The 26,669-nt window shown below is 25.7% G+C and overlaps 1 protein-coding gene across 1 annotated transcript; it reads left to right on the forward strand.

Annotated features, from left to right (window-relative positions):
* The first annotated feature begins 941 nt into the window (after positions 1-941).
* On the forward strand, positions 942-23,579 carry LOC145834015 (nuclear cap-binding protein subunit 2-like). The gene is made up of 4 exons (XM_082941320.1): positions 942-1,084; positions 10,867-11,048; positions 19,386-19,524; positions 23,402-23,579. Exons 1-4 carry the CDS (start codon positions 992-994, stop codon positions 23,480-23,482), a joined length of 495 nt encoding a protein of 164 aa, XP_082797446.1. The 5' UTR covers positions 942-991; the 3' UTR covers positions 23,483-23,579.
* The last annotated feature ends 3,090 nt before the right edge of the window (positions 23,580-26,669 follow it).

Below are 26,669 nucleotides of genomic sequence, written 5' to 3' on the forward strand. Positions count from 1 at the left end.
TATTTCAATCATTTTTTTTTTGGTTCAAAAGTATGTACTGAATAAGCAGTGCGTACTAAAATGCGTACCTATCAAAATATGTGTACTCATAATGCCAATTTAACTGGAAATGCGTACATAAAACGCCTACCTAAGAGGTAGGTAAAAGTCAGACTAAATTGGTCAAAATTATGAAAAGTCAGGCTAAATTTATAAAATTTTACTTGGCAACCCTGTTTTCTGCAGAATTTAAACAATTTTAATTCTTAGTTACTCAGTTTTTAATCTTTGTAGTTTAATTCTTAAGACAATTGCATATTTAATTGTTTTAAAGTGATTTATAAAATGTCATATTTTTGATGCATGTCTCTTGCTACTCAGTTAGAAAAATTAAAATCTCAGTTATATTTAAAATATCTTGCACTTAAAATTTTTTCAAGTTAAGTTAATTCCTTTTTATTGATAACTGTATATTTAGCGTATAACTTTTAAAATTATGACATTTTAAATACCAAGTCAATATTTAAAAAAATATACTTATCAGTGGTAAGCATACAATGATAATTGAATAATTTTTTTTGTTTGACCTCAACATTCAGAGTAAAGTAAAACAAAAAAAAAAGCATTATTTTTAATAGAACCAAACTGTGCTTTAAAACTAAAACCCCAGTTTAATTTAAACTTTTTTCAGAAGCAAAGCAAAAGTTTTTTTAAAAAAAGACATCCTAGCTAGATTGAAAGATAAAAAAACTGTAAGTTTTAAAATTTCGAGTTTTTAAAATTACGGTAAAAATAGTTTTAGGAGCTAGGTAAACGTTTGTATCAAAACTTGTGATAAATAGTTTTGCTGCATTTTTTATGTTTTTTGCCCTGAATATTACTGTGATTTTTGTATAGGGGAAGTTTTCTACTGAGTATTTTGATTAGCTAGAAAACTAGTGGTAAACTCAAAATATCTTAAGTTTATAAATAAAAATTTAAGGAACCTACAATTGTAAGACAAACCATAAGAATGTCAATTGATAGGTCTGGGAATAGAGTAATAAACCAAATTTGTAAAGATCCTGGTGCAGAGTTCACTAGGTATAGAGACCAACACTTCAAAGTTAGTTGACATAAATATAAAATATGATTGTTTTACTTTTAAATTTATACAGTTTTAGTTGTTTACTTATTTGTAATTTTAATATTGGTGGTTTTTAAGTATGCTTTTTTTCTGTATTTATTGGTTTAAGATAGATCTCGTTTCATTAAGGTAGCAGTAACAGTGTTGCCAGAAACCTAGAAAAACCTGGAATTTGATAATTTAGACAAAAAACCTGGGATTTGAGAAATTTTGTAAAAAATACCTGGAAAAATCTAGAATTATGATCTAGAATTAAAAACTAACGGAAAATCTGGAGTTAAAAAACAATTTATAACAATTTATATGTATATATACTTTTTTTAACATTAATTTTTAGAAATTCTTGTCTTAAAAAAGTATATTAAAAGTTATTGATTAATAATTGGTAATTAATTACTTAAAATGTTTGAATGTCATGAATGTAGAATCAGTAACAAGAAACTATTTTGGATGCAAGTTAATTGTATTAAAATTAAGAGAAAATAGGAGCAAGAGAAAATATAAAGCGTCTGATGCAATGTTTTATGGTCAATATATAGTTATGATAGTATTATAAGTTTATTAGAAAAACTTAGAATTAGAGAAAAAAAAATTAAGGTAGATCTTCTTCAAGCAGTCAGTTCTAGCGCTAATATGTAGCTCCAGTAATTGAAATTTATTGTTTTCATAGCTTGTTGTACAGTTCTTATTTATTTTTTTTACATTTGTTTAGTGTTTTTTTTGATTTGAATATTAAGTAGGTAATTCTCATGTTTGTTTAAACATTTCTCAAAACATTATTCTCTTAAATAGTTTATTTATAACAGTAATAAGTTGTTAATTCCCAGTCATTAAATATTTTTGTAATCATCAGGGTTGCCACTTTACCTGGAAACCTGGAAAAATCTGGAATTTGACAATTTAGGCAATAAAAACAAAAATTTGAGAAATTTTGAAAAAAAAACTGGAATAATCTGGAATTTTGAACAAAAATCACTAAAAAAACCTGGAATTTTAACAATTTTCACATGTTCAGTAGTAAAATTTTGTTTTTACTCAAAAAATCTATTATATAAATAAAAAAATTTTGTGATCATCAAAATCTTTTTTTATTAAACAAAGTATTTAAAGTATCTTTTCAATGTTTTTATACTAATTAACACAGTTTTGTACCTTAATTAAAGTTTAACTATAAACTAAAAATAGACCCATAAATGTGTACTTTTGAAAACTTTGAAGAAATTTGGAAAACCTGGAAAAAATTAAGAAAAAACAAGTGGCAAACTGAATCATCTAAAAAATGTTTAAATACTTATGTTAGACATGTAAAAATATTTTTTTATTTCTTAAGTTTTATTTATTTTTGATTTAATTTATAAGACTATCTAAGTAATTTTTGTATCTTTCGCACGTTGCTTGTGGTTGGTCTGATGGACCAGGTTGGCTACGGCGCAAAGAGTGTGAGTCAACACCCCTTTTGTTAATCCCTCTTTTTATATTACGTTGGCTACAGCAAGTTTCGGGGTTGATGACCTTGTCTAAAGTATGATGTATGTTCTCTTTAGAGAACATACTATCCTTTTTGGTGGGCTTGGATCTGTTACTCATTGTGCTATACCAAGAGTTAGGTGTGGCCCACTATTTTATTTTAAATTAATTAAAGTTGGTTTGTGATTTACAGAGATTTATAAGAGTACCAAAAGCTGCTTGCTACTTTAATTAATTATCAACAACAAAGCTTATTTATTCAATTTTATGTACAACCAAATTACAGATAATTTCAATATAATTAAGTATTAACACCAAAGTTTATTTATTCAAATTTATGTAAAACCAAAGTACAAATAACTTCAATTTAATTTTATTAACAGCAAAGTTTATTTATTCAAATTTATGCAAAACCAAAGTAAAATTAACTTCAATTTAATTTTATTGACAGCAAAGTTTATTTATTCAACTTTATGCAAAACCAAAGTAAAATTAACTTCAATTTAACTTTATTAGAAATATATCAATTTAAGAGACAGAACTAAAAATAAGAGATTAATAACAATACTCACAATTTAGCACATAGAAAAGTCAACCTTGAGCTGCCACACCTCTAATAATCTATTTATAAGGCAGCAATTTAGAAAGTTAACAAATTAAAAAACCCTAATTAGAGAAAACTCTTTTGCTGAATTTAATTTATAGCCAGAGGCGTTACATTTGTTTTATAAATAATTTATGTATTTATATTTTAATCATGTTTAGAAAATGGGTACATAAAAGATAAATCAATATTTCTTTTGCTATTTTTGTTAAAGTTCATTGTATTTTATAGAAGATAAGTAAGTTTTTTAATGATAAAATTTAGTCACGTTAAAAAAACAATTGTAAAAGACCTGTGAGTAGTAGGATACTTATTTTTAAAGCAATTTTTGAGTTTCCAGCTATAAAAAGTTTAATATTGTAGAAATATAATTAAAAACCTTGTGCAAAATTTTAGATGATTTGAAGAAATTTCCACGTTGGCACCAATTGATCTTTAAAAACCACCCCAATGCAAACTGTAAGGGATCCAAAAAATTCAACCTTGGAATTTTTAGCTGTAAATTTTTTTACTTGTGATAAATTATCACCATAACTTGATAGGCACAATTTAAGATGATTTATAGAAAGTTTCATGGAGGCAATTCTTGGTTTTATAAAATTTTTACCACTTTTAAAAAGTTTACTTTAATTTTTGCATTCTCAAAAAATCAAGAAGTACCACCACAAAACCACCAGTATCGTATAGTATAGTATATACTCTTGGCTTTGAAATAAGAGCCATTGTTAATTTTTGTAAAAAAAAAGGTTTGTACTCCCTATACTTTTAATTTTAAAAGAGACATATTAAAGTTTAACTACAAGGTTACATTAAATTGTCTACTTACTTTAAAAAAGTTCTCAATTGACTTTAAAGTTTAAATTTTTATTAATAGTATTTCATAAGTGTAGTAAACATCAACTGATGATGCAGAAATAAACAGCTTTACTTTTTATTATTTTGAAGAAAAATAATTTTGAGGTATAACTAATTTGACCCAGAACAAAAAGATTTAAAATTTTAAGTTACTCATGGTAATTTTTTAATTTATTTAAAGACTAATAACCATTAATAGTTTTTTGATCACAAATAGTTATTTTTTAATAAAACAAAATGTCTAGATTTTTAAAAACAATTACACTAAAGTTATAAAAAATTTAAATACAGTGCTTATTCACTTATCCGAACACGTTGGGCAAGACTTTTCTGTAAACATGTCTGGATAACCAAAAATCCAGATAAGTACAAAAAATCAATTTTTTCAAATTAATAATATAACTGCCCTATATAACGCAATGCATAATAAAAGTGTTATAATAAAAACAAATACATAGTAATTGTGAGTAATATATAATAAAATGATAAATAATGAAAGCTAAATTTTAGATTAATTAATTCATTTTTTGAAGTTGAAAAACATCAGAATCACTAACCCTCTGCAACAATATACATTTTTTGAGGTTCAAGCAAGTAAAATTTATCGTTTTAATTTTAACTGCCTTAACTATTAATTTTGAAAAAAGATTAATTTTTGTTTTAGATAAAATTTAAATTAAAAAAAAATAATTGATTAAATTAAAATTTTCTGAACTGACTTACTTTACATGCTTACAGATTAATGATAACTAAGCTAGTTTTGAACAAAGATATAGTTTAATATTTAGTAGTATTACTATGTCAAAATAATGAACAAAATTGTAGAACTTATAAAATCACTTTTTCTTCATGATTTCTTACAGCATAAGAGCTTAAATATTTGTATCATACAAAAATGTTAAAGTTTAATATTGAAATTTTTTTGAATATTTTTCTGGCTGAAAATGTCCGGATAAGTGAAGTCTGGACAAGTGAAGAAGCACTGTACAAGGCTTAGGCATATTATCAAACATAAATAATTCCACAGTATTACAGGAGGTGGCCATTTTACCTAATATTTTGAATAAAAATCTTTAAAATCTTCTAATTTTGAAGAAGTATGCTACTGCTTGAGTAGAATACTTATATGTGTAGAAAAATAAATACCTATAAAACAAAAAAAAGTGTTATAAAAAAGAAAACGTTTGTACATTAATTAGAGTTTTTGTTAAATACACAGTACTAAAATTCACTTAAATATATTTACAGTATCTTTTTATTTAGTTTTTACTTTTAAATACATTCAAAAAAGGGCAAACATTTTTAATTTGAAAAACCTTAAAGGAAATCAAAACCTGGTAAAAAAAAACAATGGCACCATGGTAAAACAACTTTTACAAATTATAGTTTATATATATATTGTACATATGTTTATAACTAATTATAAATGTTTACTCATTGTTAAATAAATTTAAAAAATATTTATACTAAATACAATGGTAAGTAAGAGGAGGGTATGTAATTTTTAACATGTTGATTTTATTTTAAGAAATTTAAGCTTAACTAGTAATTGCTTTTTATTGTTTTGTAAAATTCTAATGAGATTTTGAGATATGAGGGGACTAAATCATATTCAATAGATTTCTTATGGAAGGAAGGACAAAGGTTAAAAGGCAAAAAAATATAATTTCTTTAAAATTCCATCTCCTACAGTTTTTAAGCAATCATTTTGAAACTTTCTCAGTTTAATCTTACAAAAAAGTTTACTAGAAAAAAGATTCTCTAATGCTGAATAGTGGTCAAGTGTTTAGTTTTGTTTTTAAATTATTTGAACAGCTTTTTTCCGGTGCATAACTTACTAAAAATATATAACAGAATGCATTTCATTTTCTTTAAATTTTTTAAAGTACTTTCAAGTAGGACTTCTCAGAAATTGTTTCCTACTGGATTGGAATGAATACAAATTGAAATAAAATTATACTGCAGTTTAAAGTTTTAAGATATAAAATGACGTAATAATTAAATGTTAAAAATTAAATAAGTGCTAATGCTAAACAAATTTGGTATACTAATAAAACTTGGTAGAATTAAAACAATCTAAATAAAGAAGCTATAAAAATTTTAGATTAAAACTATGCTTAAAAATAAAGTTTAACAAGAAACTAATTACTTAAAAATTACTAATATAAGGATTTAAAAAGTTTAGTTTGGTAAACAAACTTTTTCTGCTTACATAAACTGGGCCTTAAAGATTGAATACATAAGGCTTCCAGAATATGCAATTGAAAAGAGTTCTCCGCTCTCACTAAGACTGAAAATTTGTCCTTTTTATAATTTTTAACACCTGTGTTAGGTGTTGAGTTTAGTTTTGATGGTAAAATGTATAAACAAATAGATGAGGTTGCAATGGGTTCACCTTTAGGTCCTATCTTGGCTAATATTTTTGTTGGTTACCTAGAGAGTAAGTTATTTTTGAACTGTAAAGTCCTCTCATGTATCTTCAATACGTAGATGACACTTTTGTTATGTTTGAAAATAGACAAGAGAGCTCCAGTTTTCTTAATGATCTTAATAATCTTCACAAAAATCTCAGTTTTACAAAAGAAGAAGAACACAACAATTCGTTAAACTTTTTAGATGTTTGTGTCCAACGATCAGTTGAGGGGGAACTTTAACTAAAATTCATCGTAAATTAAATTCAGAAGCATTATATGTTCCGTGGGCATCTTTTGGTCTAGTCAAACAGAAGTTAGGAGTTTTAACGGGTATGGTGAAGCGTTTCACCAGACTTTGTTCTCCTTGCTTTCTTGAAGGCGAGTTGAAAACACTTCAAAACACTTTCCTTTCGCTTGGTTATCCAGGTAACTTAGTTTCGAAAGTTATAACAAGAGCTAGAAGTTCAACAGCTTTAAAAATGATTGTCCCTCAGAAAAGTCCAGTATACTTAAAACTTCCTTACCTTGGAAATATTTCTGAGAGGTTTTCTAAGAAAATTTCAGAGGAAATAAGCCAAGTGTTCAGCTCTGTTCATTTAAGAACAGTTTTGTATACTGATCGACCTCTAAATGGAATTTACAAAGATGTTTCTCCCACCCATGAAAAAAGTAACATCATCCTTAAATTTAGTTGTCACTGTGGTAGTGATTACGTGGGAAAAACATCTCAAAGGTTTCATGTAAGAGTCGATCAACATGTTCCGAAAGTCTTGAAAAAGTGGTTTGATGACCGTTCTGAGAAACCTACTAAAAAATACTTTTCAACGATTGGGCAACATTTGTTGGACAATCCTGAGTGTACTAAAAATTATAAAAAGGACAATTTTTCAGTCTTAGTGAGAGCGGCGAACTCTTTTCAATTGCATATTCTGGAAGCCTTATGTATTCAATCTTTAAGGCCCAGTTTATGTAAGCAGAAAAAGTTCGTTTACTAAACTAGACTTTTTAAATCCTTATATTAGTAATTTTTAAGTAATTAGTTTCTTGTTAAACTTTATTTTTAAGCATAGTTTTAATTTAAAATATTTATCGCTCTTTATTTAGATTGTTTTAATTCTACCGAGTTCTATTAGTATACCAAATTTATTTAGCATTAGCTTTTATTTAATTTTTAACATTTGATTATTACGTCATTTTGTATCTTAAAACTTTAAACTGCAGTATAATTTTATTTCAATTTGTATTCATTCCAATCCAGTAGGAAACAATTTCTGACGAGTCCTACTTGAAAGTACTTAAATAAATTTAAAGAAAATGAAATGCATTCTGTTATATATTTTTAAATTATTGAAAAGACTTGCTTGAAAAATCTCTAAAAAATTGAATATTATGCAAAAAAGGTTCCAGTTTTTTATTTTAATTTTATTTAATTAAATGAAAGAACATTATCATAGGTTAAAGGTTGATAACATGTATAAATATAATTCAAATATTTATGTCTATTTTTTTACTGCTACATAAAATCTTACAATTTTTCCTTTACTCACAAGTACATGTTTAAACAGCGTTGTCATTAAACTTGGAATTTAAAGCCATAGGAGGTGGGGTCCAACACTTTTTTTACAAAAAATAACTTTGGTATTTATTTAAAAGCTTTAAGTACAAACTAAAAGCCTATATAATATATAAATAATAATAATATTATAGTATAAATATAGTATAATATCTAAAAGAATTCAAAAACATCATTTAACTTTTGAGGTATTTTATTTTTTGTAAAAAGCTTCCAATACAAATGACTTACCGCACATTTTTTGGGGTCAGTTTTCTCTGAAGTTTACAAATCACTCAAAATCTATTTCCTCCTTCATTTTTAAGCAATCTTCTTCGAATTTTAAGGAAATGTTCCTTACATTATAAGAAACAAATTTTTACGTATTAATTTTTACAGTTGTTAAAAGGAAAGATTTTATGACATAAAAAGTCTTTAAAAAATAGGTATTTTTACTTAAAAATTTTTAAAGTCCAAAGTAGAATTTTTTTGTTATTGTATAAAGATTTGACTGTGTTAGTTTTAAGAAAACTGCTTGAAAAATGTAGGAGGAGATAGATTTTAAATAAAATAGTCTTTTTTGGCTGTTTTAGTTTTCCCTTCCTCTAGGGAACCTATTATGCGGCCTGACTTTGACCAGTCATATCTCAAAAACTAAATTGAATTTTCAAAACAGTAAAAAGCAACTAGGTAAAAACTCCAAAAAATAAGATCAACTTGTAGAAAACATGGCTTACCCCACCCTATGGCCTTAACAATTATGGCAAGAAAAACAGGAAAAACCTGAAAATTTTAACAAAAATCACTTGAAAAACCTGAAGTTTTAACAGCTTTATGATTTAAAATAATTAAGTTTGTATAAAAAAACAAAAATCTTTAATGAACAATAATTTTTTGTGTATTTAAGGTTTTATTTAATGTAAAGTAAATTAAAAGTAACATTGCAGTATCTTTTTAATATTTTTGTACTATTTAATTCAGTTCTTTATCTCACAGGTTTTCTAAAAAACCTGGAATTTGACAATTTGGCTAAAAAACCTGGAAAAAACTAGATTTTGAGGATTTTTGAACAAAAATCATTAAAAAGCCTCGAATTTTAAACAACTTTTACATTTTAAGTAGTAAAATTCTGTTTTGACACAAAAAATCTATTGTATAGATAAACATTTTTTGTCATCATTAAGGTTTTTTTTATATCAAAAAACACATTTAAAGAAGCTTTAAGATATCTTTTTGTTATACTATTTAACACATTATTATTTTATCTTAAACTTTATTTTAAACTAAAACTAGACCCTAAAACATGTAATTTTAAAAATCTGGAGAGAATTTGCAAAAACATATTGCAATCCTGACCTTAGTTTAATTTTATACTAAATCTGGACAAAAAACATGTACTTGAAATTTCTTGTTAAGAATTAATAAAATTTGGAAAACGTTTTCATAAAACAAATGGCAACCCTGGTCTGTATTAAATATATCTAGTATATAACTTAGCATGTTTTTTCTAATCTACAGTAATCTTTCACAAACTCTGTTGAGCTGTACATTTTTTAAGAGCAGAAAAAAGTTGCGGGTTGATTTAGAAATTAAATACAAAAACAAATATGAAGATTTTTTCCTTAAAAACTATTTTTGGCTTTTATTTAAAAACCTTAACTTTAAACTAAAAGTTAGTTTTTACAGAATATAAGATTTTTCAATTAGCTATTAAGTATAAAAAAAAAATCTGGAAAACTATCTTGTTCTTAATTTTGAGTATATCTAAAATTTTGAGTAAATTTCTATTTGTAGCAATACAAAAATAATTAAAATTTGAGGATTTTCTGACCTTAATTTTTTTTGAAAAATTAAATTTTCACTCAAAATTTTCTCTTAGATTGTTTATTACTTAGTTGAGATAAAACTGAGAAGGCTTTGAAAATTGCTCAAACACTGTAAGAGATTATCGATTTTTAAGGATTAAATAATTTTAAATTTTTTACTTAGTCCATAAGGAACCTGTTGAAATCTAATGTTTTACTATTAAATCTCAAAAAGTAGTTTATATAGTAAAATGAGTAAAAAGCAGCTGTTAGCTAAGTTGAGATCTTTAAAACTTAATGTAAAATGGCTTTCTCTCATATGCTTTGCCATTAATTTTAAGTTGTTTAAGTTTAAATTTTAATTGTATTTTCAAAATAATTTTTCTACAATAATAAATAGGATTAAACTGCTCATAAAGTTACTTTTTAAATTTAGTTTATTTCAATTTTTAAAAGTTTTACTTATTTCCATTTTGATTTATAGTTGCCACTCATTTGGAACCTTTTAGGTTTAGGATGTCGTTTGGAATTGTTTATTGACTAAAGTAAAATGAAATAAATTGAAAAGAAGTGCTATATTTTTGTTGTATATACACTAACTGCTACAATCTACTTCTAAACTGAAGTTAAAGTAGTGTATATATTCAGTAATAAACTTTATAAGTACACAGGTTATTTAAACTGTTTTAAACTTATTAGTTTTAAAGTATTAGAATAAGGGTAGAAAAAATATCAATTAAAAATGTTTGAAGAACTTTCAATAAATGTTTAGCCACCCTGAAAGAGCCTTTTATTACAAATTTAAAATTAAACAAACTTTATGTTTTTTAAATCTCTGTGCTTTTAAAACTTAAGATTTTTTTAATAAGTTTTAAGAAAACAGTAGAATATATTTTATAAAAAAGGTAGTTTTTAATGGAGAGTAATTTTTTTGCTAGTCACTGCTAAAGGTTTAATTTTTCTTTCATCAATGTATAAAAACTGTAGAAAAAGTCTTTGAACTTACAAGTTTTAAGTATCAATTTAGATGATATTATTTTGTGCTGGTAATTAGTATTTTTTAGGGACACAAAAGAGAGCAAGAGTATAAACTGAGTACAAGCTCAACTTTGTATGTTGGAAACTTGTCATACTACACAACAGAAGAACAAATCTGGGAACTATTTTCTAGATGTGGAGATATGAAAAGAGTGATAATGGGCCTTGACAAGTATAAGAAAACACCCTGCGGTTTTTGTTTTGTTGAGTAAGTTCTAGCATTCAGTAATCTATAGTTAATTAAAAAATAATAATGCTAGAAGGAATTTGATTAAAGTTATTTCTATATAACCTGAACATCTAAATATCTTGTAATTCATAAAATCTTTAACAATTTTTAACTTTTTTAAATCTGTTAGAAATATAACTGCTTACACATTCCTGGTTGTTTACTAGGTGTTATGGAATAGATTATTGTTTTGTAGCATTCAATTGTGTGGTATAATTGTTTTCTTTTTTTACTGTTTAACAAAAGTTTTTTAAACTTTTTTGTATATGTTGTTTACTAAATTAAACAAAAAAAAAATTTTTTTGGTCATAACATTTTTTTTCTTATTTAAATTTTTCATTTTTTTTTTGACATGTTACATGATTATTTTCCTGAAAATTTTAGGTGTATAGTTCTTACAGAGTTCCCTCTTGACTAGATTTCACTCTATTTCCCTGCACAAAACAGGGTTGCTAAAAATTCTGGAATTCTGGAATTTTACAATTTAGGTAAAAAAATCTTGGAATATCTTTAATTTTAGAAATTGAAAAAAAAAAAACCTAGAATTTTGATAAAAAAATCACTAATAAACCTGGAAAACCTGAAATTTTAGAGAGTATACACATGTAAAGTAACAAAGAGTCTATCATACAGAAAAAAAATCATTTAAAGTTTATCATTAAAAAAACGTTTAAACTAGCTTTAAAGTATTTTTTCAAGGTTGTTTTACTATCTAAGACAGTTTTTTATCTTAAATTTAATTTTTACTAAAAATGGACCAAAAACTTGTGTTAATAAAAAACCTGGAAGAAAATTAGAAAACCTAAAAAAAAATCATAAAAGCTTTAGCAATCCTGATAAAATTAAAAATAAAATCATAAAAAATACTTAATTTGCCTGGGTTTTACCCGGTTGCCAAGGGTCAGTCTAAGTCAAATTTCTTGGGAAAAGTGAAAAAAGTCAGGTTGAGTCAGTTGTTTTGGGGTCAAAACGACCAATTCAGTTTTTAAGGTAAAACGGCAAAAAGTCAGTTTTTTTGGTTACATAACAAAATGTCAGATTTTGTCAGTTCAAATTTACAAAATTCCTTTATATTCAGAGCCTTCAAATGGTAAAAATTTATTAAAAAATCTTTTATTAAGTCCGTCTGAAATTGAAAACTTTTCCCAGAAACATATTAAACAATTACCCTATTTGACCAAGCAGTTTTTATATGCTTGTTAGTATTGATTATCTGTGACAAGGACACTTATGTAGTGAAAAAGTGATATGTACACAAAAGTTTATTTTGTAGAAATTAAGATTCAAACTGTTTTTTCTTTAAGTGAATTATTATTATTTTTTCTAATTAGGCACTTAGTTTATTACTTTATGTAACAAGTTTATGTGTATGGTTTACCTCTTTATAATTTTTTTAGAGTTATTGAAATTTGAAAAACAAATAAAAGCAGATTATGTTATTAATGTTTGTATTTTAAAGTTTAAATGATTAGAGGAAATATTTTATTTAACAGATATATAGTTTACTTACATAACTCCTTTACTTATAGTTAAAAAAAAATTATCATTAAATAAAAGAAAAGAAAGGCAGCAACCCTGCCTCCATAATCAAAACATGTATTTTAAAAGAGCAAAAACCACTAATTAATAACAAAAAAATAAAACCAAAAACAAGAACAAACAAGGCAAAAATAAGTTGACTTGTACATAAGTTGTTTTTAGAATAAGCTAACTAAAATTATTCAATTTTATTTGGAACGTCACAATGTGTTTTTTTGTGTTATTCTTTAAAATTTTTTTGTGTGATTGTTTAAAATTTTTACTTTGTTCTTTATTTTGTTCTGAAGATATGTACTAAACATTGAAACTAAGTTAACGATTCGAAAATTAGTTGTTTTTTTATATTATAAATAGTTTACTTATATGTAATTTTTTTACAGTTACTTAATTTTGTAAAAATCATCTTAGTAGATTGTTTTCTATTAGATTTTTTATTTACAGTTTTTATATCAAATGGTATTAGGTAGTATTTTATATAACAGTTATGCAGTTAAGTTTAATTCTTAAAATATCTTTTTTAAAATAATCAAGTTTTACAATTAGTGAAAATATATTTTTTGTTAATGATTAAAAAAAGATTTTCAAGTAAGTGATAAAAGTTAATATTTTATACAACAGATGTATGATTAGTGCGTACTAAATAAAAGTTCGTGATATAAATGCTTACTTATCAAACATGTGTACTTAAAATGTGTATTTAACTGAAATAGTGTTTTCAAATTTGTACTTAATGGAAGGTAAAAGACAATGCGACAACCCTAGTTTTATTTTTTTTTTGTTTAAGCAGGACCAATTTTTAATTACATAACCAATTGTTTATTATTATTATTTTTCTTTTAGTATTAAAGTTTACTAATATTAAGGTTATAGGTTTACTTGCAAAGCAATTTAGACTACCATACTTGAATAGGTTTACATAGATAGTACAATTTTTTTTTAAAGTTGATATAGTAAATGGCTCACAGGTTCAAATTGATTAAAACTTCAAAGTTTAAACATGAACAAAGGTTTTAAAAACTTTTTAAACTTGATGAGTTTTTATTTTATTTTTTAACATATTAAGTAAATAATGAATTAAAACAAAACGATTTTAGATGTAAAAAGTAATATGATAGTAAGTTACTTCGTAAATAATTTCTTAACTTATAATAGCAATCAATTATTGTTTTAGATAACATGGAAGCATTCTTTAATTTATTGTAAACCTTAACTAATAGAATTGTTATTTGTATTAGTTTTAAGTTGAGAAAAGTTAAAAGTAAATATATCTATTAAAAGACTTAATTTATATGTTCTGTTTTTATACTTTCCTTATTTTTTTATCTAGACCAGGGTTTCCCAAACTTTTTTTTTTTTCATTTTTCATTTCAGTTTTTCATCAAACCCTTTAAAGAATTCAAAAAGGCTATTGCCCCCTCCAATAAGACTACTCAAAAAATTAACATTTAAAAACACCTAAAACCTTTTTTTTCTTTGCTCTTCATCTGCAACTCCAGAATATCTAGTGTAAGTTTATAAATTTTAAAGTCGCCCCCTTTCGCCCCTTTACTAGTTATTGCTCCGCGACTTACTAAAATCGCCCCACATTGGGATACCCTGATCTAGACCTTCTAGCAGTTAAAGTATGTTTACTGAGCTTTTGTTTTCCAATCATTTATCTTTTTAAACTTTTAGTGGTAACCCTGTATAAAAGCAAATGTAAAACTTATGACAAAAAAAGCACAATGATATCAACTAATAAAATGCAATCAAAAACAAGTTCAAGACTAAGATGAATTGTAGCTTAGTTCATTGTTTCTTTAGCTTAAAAATCTTAGCACAGTGAATAAATAATGGAAAAGTTTTGTGCACACCAGAATAAAACGTTAAAAAATGCTTTTTGTAGTGAGAATTATAATTAGTTGAATAGATATAAGTTTAAACCAAAAAAAAATTGAACCATTTTTTATAAAATTTTGTAATTAAAAAAACTGGGTCTCCTAGCAAAAAATAAAATTCAATTCAAATTTTTTTAAGGGCATAGGGGGGGGGGGGTAAACACCCTTTTTTGGTTTTTGATCTTAGTTTATATAGTTTTTACCAAGCTATAAAATGCTTTTTACAGATTTAAAAAAATCAAAACAATTTTTGAGATATAGCCGGTCAAAGTCGTAGGCAACAATTGGACCCTTATAGGAGGCGCAAACTAAAACGGCAAAAATAGACTATTTCACTAAAAATCTATCTTCTACGTTTTTTGAGATAACTACTTCAAAATTTTCAGGAAATGTTTCTTGATATATTAGAAAATTCTGTTGAAAGAAATTTTAAAAAAATTTAAAAATAAAATTTTTTTATAAAAAATAAACAAAAAAAACAGTTTTTTTTTAGTATTTTTGTTATAAAACTTTTATCCCTAAATTTTTTTAAAATCTGTTCCGACAGAATTTTTTAAATATTGCAAGGAACATTTCCTGAAAATTTGAGGAAGTTATCTCAAAAAACGTAGGAGAAGATAGATTTTTAGTGATTTCTAGTTATTTGCTGTATTAGTTTGCGCCTCTCATAAGGATCCTATTGTTGCCTCCAACTTTGACCCGCTATATCTCAAAAATTATTTTAGATTTTTAAAATCTGTTAAAAGCATCTTGTAGCTTAGTAAAAACTATATAAAATAAGATCAAAAACCAAAAATGGGTGTTTACCCCCCCCTAAGTGCCCGTCAGTTACAAAAACTCTAAACATGTTGTAGATAGTTTTAAGACATAAATAATTTTTCTTTTCAAAAATAAACAAACATTTTTTTTAAAGGTCAATAGTTTAAATTTTTTACAATTAATAAAATGTTACTAAATATTTTTTCAAACATTGAAATGAACATTTCCTTAAAATTTGAGGTATTTATCTCAAAAAATATAGGAGAAAATGTAACAAAGTAGATACATTTTTTTAGATGACCTTTAGTGGCGCTAAAGGATTGTTAATTAAGTCACTTCATAAAAACCAAAACAATGTATGTTTTTGTACTCATTATAGGGTTACCACTTGACCTGGAAAAACCTGAATTTTAAGAAATTTTGAGAAAAACGTGGAATTTTGAAACAATTTTAATATGTTAAGTAGAAAAGCTTAGATTTGACACAAAAAATCTACCATATAGATAAATATTTTTTGTCATCATCAAAAATTTTTTATTAAGAAACACATTTGAAGTAGCTTTACAGTATCTTTTCAATGTTTTTATCCTATTTAACTCAGTTTTTTACCTTAAACTTGAGTTTAAACTAAAAATAGACCCAAAAACAAGTACTTGAAATAACCTTAAAGAAATTTAAAAACCTAGAGAAAATTTGCCAAAAGTTAGTGGCAACCCTGTCAGTTAGCCATAAGCTTGTTCACAAAGCATATCACATTTAAGATTATGTTTTTTAATTTTGTTTGTCATAAGATCTTATTGTTTTTATTTGTTATTTCTTGTTAGCAGTATAGATTGTTCTACTGATAGATTAGCTTTTTTGTTACGTATTAATAAAATTACTCCATTGAAAATTATATATGTTTAATGTATGACTAAATTTATTAATTATTAAATTAATCTAATGAGTCAAGGAAACTCATGAAATTTATTTCCGAATTTAGTTACTAATATTTTAACGCCCGGCGCTTAGCCGAAAAGAGAGCAGCAGGTAGGTCTAGATCAGGGGTCGGCAGCCTTATGTGACTCGCGGGCCAATTTTCTTAGAAAAATTTGCTCGCGGGCTGCACTATTTAGAAAAAGACCTTTGAGAGCCGCATTTATCTTTAAAAATTCTAGCAATCAGTAGAAAAATATTATTTAAGATCAAAAATATAACAAATTAAGTAATATTAGACCACTAATAAAGAGTATTTATTAAACTAAGAGCCTAAATGTAAGTTTTTATTATAAAAAGTTTAATTTTTATTGTTTTTAAATTTTTTTTTTTGCTGAAAAGGAGCTCGAGGGCCGCAGATTTTGACTTAAAGGGCATCATTTGGCCCGCAGGCCGCAGTTTACCGACCCCTGGTCTAGATAACTACTCAGTAGCTTTCACACAATACCTAATCATCTACCCAATAACACTGAAGAGCAAACTTCTATAAATAATAGTAGTACGGTTTCTGAGACCCTATTACCCCGATCATTACATCGCTACAGAGGTAGATTTTTCGTGATTTGTATTTATTCACCGTTTTAATTTGAAATGTAATCATAAAAAAATACTCACAAAATAGAAAATGTAATTATACTTATCAAAGCTAATATTTATGTAGTATAAAATTAGAAAGTGCTGCTTGAATGAAGTTAGATAAAGTTAAGCATATTTAACAGCTGTGTAAAGATTAAGTGTTTTATTGATACCTTTGTTCAAAAAAACATTATGTACTCTACAGACACTTCTGTACCTCGACCCTGGCTCTATTTGAGTTTTAGTTAATTTATTTCGATAAATACTCAGTTTTATAAATTGTAGCCTTCTTAAAATTTTTAAATTAAAAACATTTCTCATTTTATCTTCCTAATATTTGAATTACACTTAGTTAATTAAGTATAAAAAGTGTTCAAAGTTATTGAAGTATAGTATGTTTTGTAAACTTTTTTATTTATGAAAATAATCAAACTTTGCATAGTCTTAAAAGTTTAATAATTTAAGTTTTATAGATTTATAAGTTAAGATAATATGGTAAATGTTTTTGAAGCAGGTAAAAAATAAAATTTCAATGTAATAAAAACTAAAAACTAAAGCTATTTTTTGCAATAAGGTGTGTTTTTTATATTAAATTTTAAAGGTTCGATTTTTTTTGTTCATAACACTTTACTAGACAATTTAGGCGTGATACCTGCCCACTGGTATGTTTAAAATGCTGTAAAATTAAAACAATTTTAACTAGAGTTAAAAAAAAAGTTACGATGGTACTTGAAATAATCTGAACTATATTTTAACACACATTTTATGCTAGTAGGAAAAATAGATAATAAAATATTTTTGTTACTGTCATACAAAATATTTCATGATCTACAGCAGAGTTGCCAGAATGTTAATGTTAATATGTCAACTGAACACTTGATACTTAGTAAAAGTTTGTTTGATTAGTTTCAGAAGGTCATGCTCGAGTATCTTAGTAGCCCTTTTCGCATTAAATTCTGACAACTCTGGTCTACATTTATTAGATTTCTGACTCCATTTATTCTAAATAGTTTGTAGATTACAGTATACTACCGCTTAAGTACGCACTTTTTTTGGTACGCATCACTCCTTAAGTACGCACTTATCCAGAAAGACTAAGTAAAGGATGTTATACTAGAACTTCAAGAAATTCCAGTTTTTTTGCCTAAATTTTCAATCATCAAGTTTTTCCAGATAATTTTATGTTTCCAGGTAGAATGGCCAGCCTGCTGAGTTAGCCTGATACTTTCACAACTTTTAAATTAGGATGAGTAATCCTGAGTAGGCCAAGTAGCCTGAGATTGAGACAGTCCTGTTATTAAATGTTAACAAACTAAATACTTATGTAGTGGTTGCAGAAAAGTAAAAAGAATAATGATATTTGAGCTGTAATGCTATAAAATAAATAAATCTAGATGACAAAGTTAAAAAACCTACATATACAAAATAGTTAAGTCATAATTTAATTTAAATGTACATACATTGATGTTTTAAAAATGTTTGGTAAACACAAAGTAGTTTGGTACTTTCCCTCTAACAAAACAAAAAGTAGCTTAATATTTTTTTTTAAATCATTGACTTTCTATATTAAATGTATGTATTAATTATGTAGAAGCTTTTTATAGAAAAAATAAATCATTTTAAAATCTATTAAAAAAGTTTGCAAATTAGAATTATGTTTTAAGGCCATAGGGGGGGGTAGGCCATGTTTTTTACAAGTTAATCTTATTTTATAGAGTTTTTACTAAGCTTCAAGTTGCTTTTTACCGTTTTTAAAAATTCGAATTAGTTTTTGAGATATGACCCGCCAAAGTCGGGCCGCATAACAGGTTCCTTATGGGGAAGGAAAAACTAAAACGGCGAAAAAAGACTAATGCATTCAAAATCTATCTCCTCCTTCATTTTTTAAGCAATCTTCTTCAAACTTTCACAGTCTATTCTTTATACAATAACAAAAAAACGTTATTTGTGACTTTAAGAAATTTTAAGTAAAAATACCTTTTTTTTGAAAAAAAAAATTTTTTTTTGATAAAAAATCACTTTTTTTTTTTTTTTTTTGTCATAAAATTTTTATTTTTTAAAATTATTAAAATTCACAAATAACGTTTTTTTCTCATAATGCAAGGAACATTTCCTGAAAATTTGAAGAAGATTGCTTGAAAAATGAAGGAGAAGATAGATTTTAAAGCCCGTTTTTAAAAACTCGAGAAAAACGGCTTTAAAGTTACCCTTTATATATCCTTTATAAAGACAACCCTTTATATAACCGGTCATAAAAAAAAAGTTACTTAATATTTTTAAAATCTAAAAAAAGCATCTGAAAGATTATGAAATTTACTATAATATAAGTCTATATGTTATTTTTGGTCAAAAAATGGCTTCTACCCCCCTATGGCCTTAAATGTTATTTAAAATAAATGACTTGTTTATTTGGCTTAATTATTTGATGGCTAGTTGTAAGAAAGAAAACAAACAACTAAATTTCATATTATACTATATCGTCAAAAAGTACGCACTACCCGTGCTAAGTACGCACTTTTTGGTCGGGTTCAATTTGCGTACTTAAGCGGTAGTGTACTGTAGTTGTTAGTCTTAAAAGATTTATTTTCAGGTTTCATTCCCGGAAAGACGCTGAGGATGCGGTAAGGTACATCAACGGCACAAGGTTGGATGATCGAGTGGTAAGATGTGACTGGGATGCCGGTTTTGTTGAGGGACGGCAGTTTGGACGCGGAAAAAGTGGTGGACAAGTATGATATATCTAGTTTGCATATAAAATATTAATTATTTTTCTTATAATTTATTATAATACGTTATTTAGCCTAGTACAGGGTTGTCACTCGGTCAGGAAAAGACAGGAAAAGTCAAGAAAAAATGGGGGGTTTTGAAAAAAAATCAGGAAAAGTCAGGAAATTTGATAAAATAAAAAAAAAAGTCAGATTTTGTCAGTTTAAATTTACAAAATTCCTTGTTTCTAAAGCCTTCAAATGGTAAAAGTTAATTAAAAGTCCTTTAAAGTCAGAAAAAAATTCCAAAATTTTCCTAGAAATTTACAAAAATATTTAATTTTATTTCCAATGCCTTCACCTGGTATAAATTAGTAAAATGTCCTTTATAAAACTGCAAAAACTTTCTATTAAGGGCATAGGGGGGGGGGGGGGGGGTAAACACCCTTTTTTGATTTTATTTTATATAGTTTTTACTATGCTAAAAAATGCTTTTTACAGATTTAAAAATTTCAAAATAGTTTTTGAGATATAGCCGGTCAAAGTCGGAGCCAACAATAGGTTCCTTATGGGAGGCGCAAACTAAAACGGCAAAAATAGACTATTTCACTAAAAATCTAATTTCTTCTACGTTTTTTGAGATAACTACTTCAAAATTTCAGGAAATGCTCCTTGATATATTTAGAAAATTCTGTCGGAAGGAATTTGTAAAAAAAAATAAAAATCATATTAAAAAAATAAACAAAAAACAGTTTTTTTTTGTTTTTTTGTTATAAAATTTTAATTTTTTAATTTTTTTAAATTCTCTTCCGACAGAATTTTCAAAATACTGCAAGGAACATTTCCTAAAAATTTGAGGTAGTTATCTCAAAAAACCTATGGGAGATAGATTTTTAGTAGTTTTTAGTTATTTGCCGTTTTAGTTTTCGCCTCCCATGAGGATCCTATTGTTGCCTCTGACTTTGACCGGCTATATCTCAAAAATTATTTTGAATTTTTTAAATCTGTAAAAAGCATCTTGTAGCTTAGTAAAAATTATATAAAATAAGATCAAAAATTAAAAAAGGGTGTTTACCCCCTATGCCCTTAACATATTGAACAAGTACCCTACTTGAACAAGCAGATTTTCTAAGCTTTTTAGTATTGATGATCTGTAGCAAGGACACTTCTATAGTGAAAATGTGATATATACACAAAAGTTTATCTAGCATAATTTTAGAATCAAAGTGTTTTTTGTTTAAGTAAATGAGTTATTTATAACTAAGCAGTTAGTTTAATATTTTATGTAAAAGTTAATGTGTATACTTTATCTCTTTATAATTTTTTCAAAGTTGTTTAACTTATAAAATAAGTTATAAGAGTTATAAGAGTTACATGCCAAGATTAAGTTTACTTATTATTTGTATTTTTTGTAGAGTAAGTTAAGTTTTTAAAGTAAACAACAGTATATTTATTTGTTACAAATTTTATACTAAAAAAAAAGAGTGCCAAAAGAAAAGAAATGAAGCCCACAAGTTGTGGCTTGATTTAGAGAAAAGATTCTCTTCAACAAGTGTAGGGGCAGCAGATGAGAGCGATTTAAATAAAATGAGGCAAATGATTTTAACTGCCGAGAAAATAAAGCGGGATGCAGACCAGATGAAGGAAACCATGACTTCATTAGACGAAGAGGTTGAAGTGCTAATAAAAAAACAGAGAAAATTAATTTTAGTACATACATTTAAAAGAACAGTATTTGATTAAGTTCTTTATTGTTTTAATGTTTTAACTGTAAAAGTTCGTTATTGTTTTAAGGTTTGAGTTGTGAAAGCTCGTTATTAATTCAAGGTTTTAATTATAAAAGCTCCTTATATGTCGTTTGTTTATCTAGATACATTTATGCTAGGAAATGCTAAAAAATTGTGTCTTTTTTCAGACAAGCTGTGTTTATAAGGTAATAATACAAGTATTTTGCTGATAGAGCTGTTTATTGCAAATACATCAATCATACACAGACAGTTTAAGTAATGTACTGGAAGTTTGATGATAGAATTCAACAAAATAATGTTGTTTTTAACCTGTATTAAAATTAGATTAAAAGCTTTACATAGTTTCAAGTGTTAGATTATGTATTTTAGAATAAGTTTAATTTAAGATATTGATTTAGAAAAGTCAGGAAAACTTTGGTAAAAAGTCAGGAAATTTTTCTCAGCTTGATCAGTGGCAACCATGCTAGTAGGACTCTTCAGTCATAAATTTAATCTAAAAAATATTATTTACAATAGACGAATAGACGGTAGTATAATCTAAAACAAAAGGCTTATAAGAGGGTTTTGCACGAAAACTAAGTTTGCACTATAATGCAAGCTTGAAGTATGAACTATAAATCAGTTTTTAGATAATAAGAATTTATGTCAAATTTAGAGATATGGTTTGTTTTCTATAACGTTTAGGATACAAACCTATGAACTGTATTTTTTCGTGTTTTTTTTTGAAAATTATAATTATCTATCTACTTATTTTATCAAGCTAAAATTTTTAGATTTGTAGATAATGTTAATTGAATTATTTAGAAAATTTGTTTTTTATTTAATTTAGAAATAATGTTGTTTGACACAAAAATAAATATTTTTTTTGCCTATTTTTGAAAAAAGTTAGAAATAAAAAATGAGATTCGGTATATAATTTTTTAGTTTTATAAAGATTAAACTAGAAGAGTTTCCAAAAGATTGCTTTAAAATTGTAGGAGATAAATTTTTAATGTAACATATTATTGCCTTCCATAAGAAAACTATGAAATTATTTAAACTTTGATCGCTTATATTTCAAAAGGTGCTTAAAAAAAGATGATAAAAACTTAGTAGCTAAAATTTAGATATTAAGACTAAAACAAAAAGTAAAAAAAATATGAGTATGTAAACTTGTATCTAACATTTAAATTTATAAAATATAAGTATAGAGTTTGTTTATTTTACTATTTTAGATGCTATAAGATGAACTTTCTTAGTGAACTACAAAATCTAAATTAAAATCGGAATAATGTTGTCTTAAACTTCGTTTTTGCAGTTAATACTTACTTAAAATATTGTTAGGTTCAAACGAACTTAAATGTAAAAATTAACAAAATTTTTATTTGATCCCTTGGTGATACCAAAACTGTAAATTGTTTGGTTACAATAATGGTTTCTAAATATATAAAATAAACGGCACTAAGTTATTGATAAATGCTTGGAAATAAACATGGAAACATTAAATATGATAAAAAATTGTGCTAGGGACCTTATAAAAAAGCTGTCTTTGAGTTTTTACCTAGATTTTTTATGTGGCAAGTATCACAAAAACAACTTGAGCAAAATTTTAGCTGATTAAAAAAAAATTTCACAGAAGTTGTTTTTGTTCTGAAAACAAACCCAATTTAAAATGTATGGGACCCAAAAAATTATGACTTTGGAGTTTTTCGCTTAAATATATTTTACATGTTACAATTATCACAAAAACACATTGTGCAGAATAAAAGACGGTTTGAAGGAAGTTTAACGGAGGCATTTTTTGATTTCTTGAAAAAAAAACTTAAAATTCAAGACAAATTAAAAAAAATTATAAAAAATTACATAATATCAAGACCTGGTGTACGAAAAAATATTTCGGTTGTTGAGTTATACGTCAGATATAGTTTACTATTGTAAATTGATTATTATTACGGAATTAGTATAACATTACCATTATCACAAGAAAAGTGCAAACTTTAATTTATTTGCGACAGGTGTTTTGATAGACTAGATATTACTAAACAGTTATTAAATTTTAAGTCAGCTAAACAGTCTTATCATTATTATTGATGTTAGGTTTTAATAGTTAAATTTAAAGAATGTGTCGTCAGTAAATCGTAAAAAAAACTTATTTATATTATTTAAAATCATAGGTACGAGATGAATACAGACAGGATTTCGATGAAGGAAGAGGTGGTTTTGGAAACAGCGCCCGTGTTAAAACAAATAACTGATATTTACAGTTAACTTCTTTCTTTAATAGTTTTTCTTTCGTGAGTCGTGTAATAAAATGATGGTACTTTTGAAGAGAATACAAAGTTTTTAGCTAATTTAAGTTTATAAATACGGTTGTTATATAAAAAAAAAGGTTAGAAATGTTGAAACATTGTTATCAAGATTAAACACTTGTTACATTTAGCCGTCTGAGTATTTAACTAACAATATTAATTTTTACTAAACAGTAAATAATTATTTACAACTTATTCAAGCCACCCCACAGACAAGTTGAGCTTGAGCGCTTAATATTTGAAATACTAGCAATTTTTGGTTTAATTAAATATCTAAGTAGTTAGATTGATTTAAAACTCGATTAACCAATAAGTACTATAATTTTTTGGTTGCTAGATTTTAATTTTAAATTTTTTAGTATATATTTTATACATAATTATAGAACGTAATAGAATATGCATTATCAAATAAAAAACATTTAATTATGATATTAAGTATTTAAAATTGTTATGTTTTTGTTAATTGTGTTATATTTATTCTAATAAAGATTAAAAACTTTCCTGATCATAAAAAAACATTCGTATTTTGTTGAAACTTAATGTAATAGAATTATCAAAAACACAACAACAATTATAAATAGCAGTATTGGAATAGAAAAGAGTATGGAATTTTAATTATAATCATTGGTTTTCGAAGGTGATGCTTTTTAGCTTATAAACATTTAAAAATTGTTCAATTGCAGTGTGAAACTTGTTCTAACAATAATGAAAAAATTGAAGCTTGAGTTTTCAAACCTAAAATAACAATAAATTAAATTTTACATAGTATTACAAAAAGAAGACGCTCAAAGTATTTGGTTCCAGGACAAACCTTTTGGTTATCCAGTCTCACACCACTTGGATACTTTTTAAAGTCTCGTGCAGGACATACAGGGTTGCCAAAAAACTTAGATTTGAGAAATTTTGAAAAAAAACCTCGAATTTTGAACAAAAATAATTAAGAAACCTGAAATTTTAAACAAATTTTACATGAAAAGTAATAAAATTTCGATATGACACGTAAAATCTATCATATTGATAAAACTTCTTTGTCATCCTCAAAAAATAAAAACAGATTTAAAGAAGCTAGAAGATACCTTTTGGTTATACTATTTAACACAGTTTTTTACCTTAAACTAAAAAAAGACCCTAAAACATGTAATTAAAAACCTGGAGACAATGTGCGCAACTCTGGACCTAGTGATTAGAAGATATTTTAAAGTAGAAAAACGCTTATAAACATGGAACTTTAGTTCTTAGATAAGTATGAAAATGTTTAACATAAAAGTTTCACCTTTGGCCAGCGAGTGACTTCAAAGTCAGTAGGTTAAAAGACCAGATCATTTTCACCTGCTTTTTTTACTATGTCTAGAGTAAGTTTCAAATTTCCAGTAAAGTATACCTAAAGCTTTTTTATCTCTTTATTTCAAATCCAAGAATATCTAGTTCAAGTTTTAAGCGGACCAGATTATGTTTAAATTTTGATATGATGAGTATAAAAATTATTTGTTTTTCAAGTACACTGAACAAAATATAATTTTTTAACAGGATTAACAAATCACTCTACGCACCGAACCTGGCCTGCGGGCTGTACGTTGCCCATACTCTACTTTAGCTAAAAATTAATTGAATAAAGATAATATTTTACTCATCTTATATTTATTAACTTTACTTTAGAATAGTGTCGGCAAATTACAAACCGCAAGTTAGTAATATCTAATTGCTATGCTTTTTTTAGCTTTAAACATCTTGTGCAAATACTAAATAAAACAATTTACAAATTTAGTCTTTTTATTTCGTATAAAGTAGTTCTTATTTATTGATTAATTTAACAATGTTCTGTATAGCTTTAAAGCTTGTCGCCTAGATGTTTTTGAAAAAAAAAACCCAATGTAAATTTTAAACTGTATGGGATATAAATAATGTGACCTACAATTTTTTAGCTTAAAATTATCTTAAAAATAGTTGTGTAAACTTAAGACGGTTCGAAGAAAGTTTCAAGAAGGCTTATTTTGATTTTCAGTAATTTTATCGATTTTTGTAAACAAAAGTTTTTTAATCAAGAAGAGCTTCCGTGGAAGTTTTTTTCAAAATATCTTACATTTTACACAGGGTGTTTTAGTATTAAGAAATGTACTCAAAAATATAAAGTATCATACCTTCTTAAAATAACACATTAAACAAAACATAGAGAAGTATATAGATTTAAGAATGAAATGTTCCGTTTAAATTGAAGTTTAAAAATAGTACCGTAACCTGTCACTTAAGTACGCACTTGGAACAAAGCGACACAGCGTATCTAAGAACTTTTGGTATTTAATTACGAAAATAAGGCCTAAACATTTTAGTATTTATTAATATCACTTTTTCATACGCTTTTTACAATTATGTTTCAATCTTAGAGTGTAGAAATTTCAACTACACTGTTCATTTTTTTCGTTTATTTATACTTAAATTAAAACTTTTATCCGATTTTACATTTATGTTTCAGTCATGGGGCATTTAAATAATAGTTGCACTTTTCATTACTTTCATCTATATAACTTTTTTTTTTGATCTTTTGAATGTTTATTGTTTTCTATGTATTAGTCATGTATGTAAATTTAAATTGCACTGTTCTCTATTTTCGATTAATAAACAAACTGTACTAAGTTTGTTTTAAATACTGTATTTGAAGTACAACTTTTAAGCTTATAAATTTTTTATGGTTCGTTTAATTTTATAGGGTTGCAAAAAAAATAACTTAAAAATACCTGGAACTTGAAAAATATCTTTTGAATAACTTGGAATTAAAAAAAAAGTATTAAACGCGTTGAACTTTAAACAATTTTTAAATATAAATTTATGGAACATAGAATAGATACGAAAAATCAACCAAACAAAAAAACTGCATTCTTAACAATTTTTTAATTAAAAAACACATTTAAAGTAGCATTACAGTAGATTTTCAATATATAAGAGAGATTTTTACCTAAAATTTAATTTTATACTAAAAATGGACTAACGTAGCTGTATTAAAAAAAAACTTAAAAGAAATACAGAAAACCTCTGGAAAAGTTTTCAATAAACCTTTGGCAACCCTTTTATAATTTTTTTTTAATCTAATAAAGTATAATTTACTAAAAAAAAAGAAATCTTTTGTATTAATACCTTT

This window comes from Thalia democratica, chromosome 4, assembly GCF_965202585.1.
Source record: "Thalia democratica chromosome 4, ktThaDemo2.hap1.1, whole genome shotgun sequence".
Classification (NCBI taxonomy): Eukaryota; Metazoa; Chordata; class Thaliacea; order Salpida; family Salpidae; genus Thalia; species Thalia democratica.

Bases quoted from the DNA above. Each gene is read 5' to 3' on its own strand.
- LOC145834015 (XM_082941320.1), top strand. From the start codon at position 992: ATGTCAATTGATAGGTCTGGGAATAGAGTAATAAACCAAATTTGTAAA. The intron at 1,085-10,866 runs GTTAGTTGACAT...AGTATTTTTTAG, and splicing joins ATAGAGACCAACACTTCAAA to GGACACAAAAGAGAGCAAGA. The intron at 11,049-19,385 runs GTAAGTTCTAGC...ATTTATTTTCAG, and splicing joins TGCGGTTTTTGTTTTGTTGA to GTTTCATTCCCGGAAAGACG.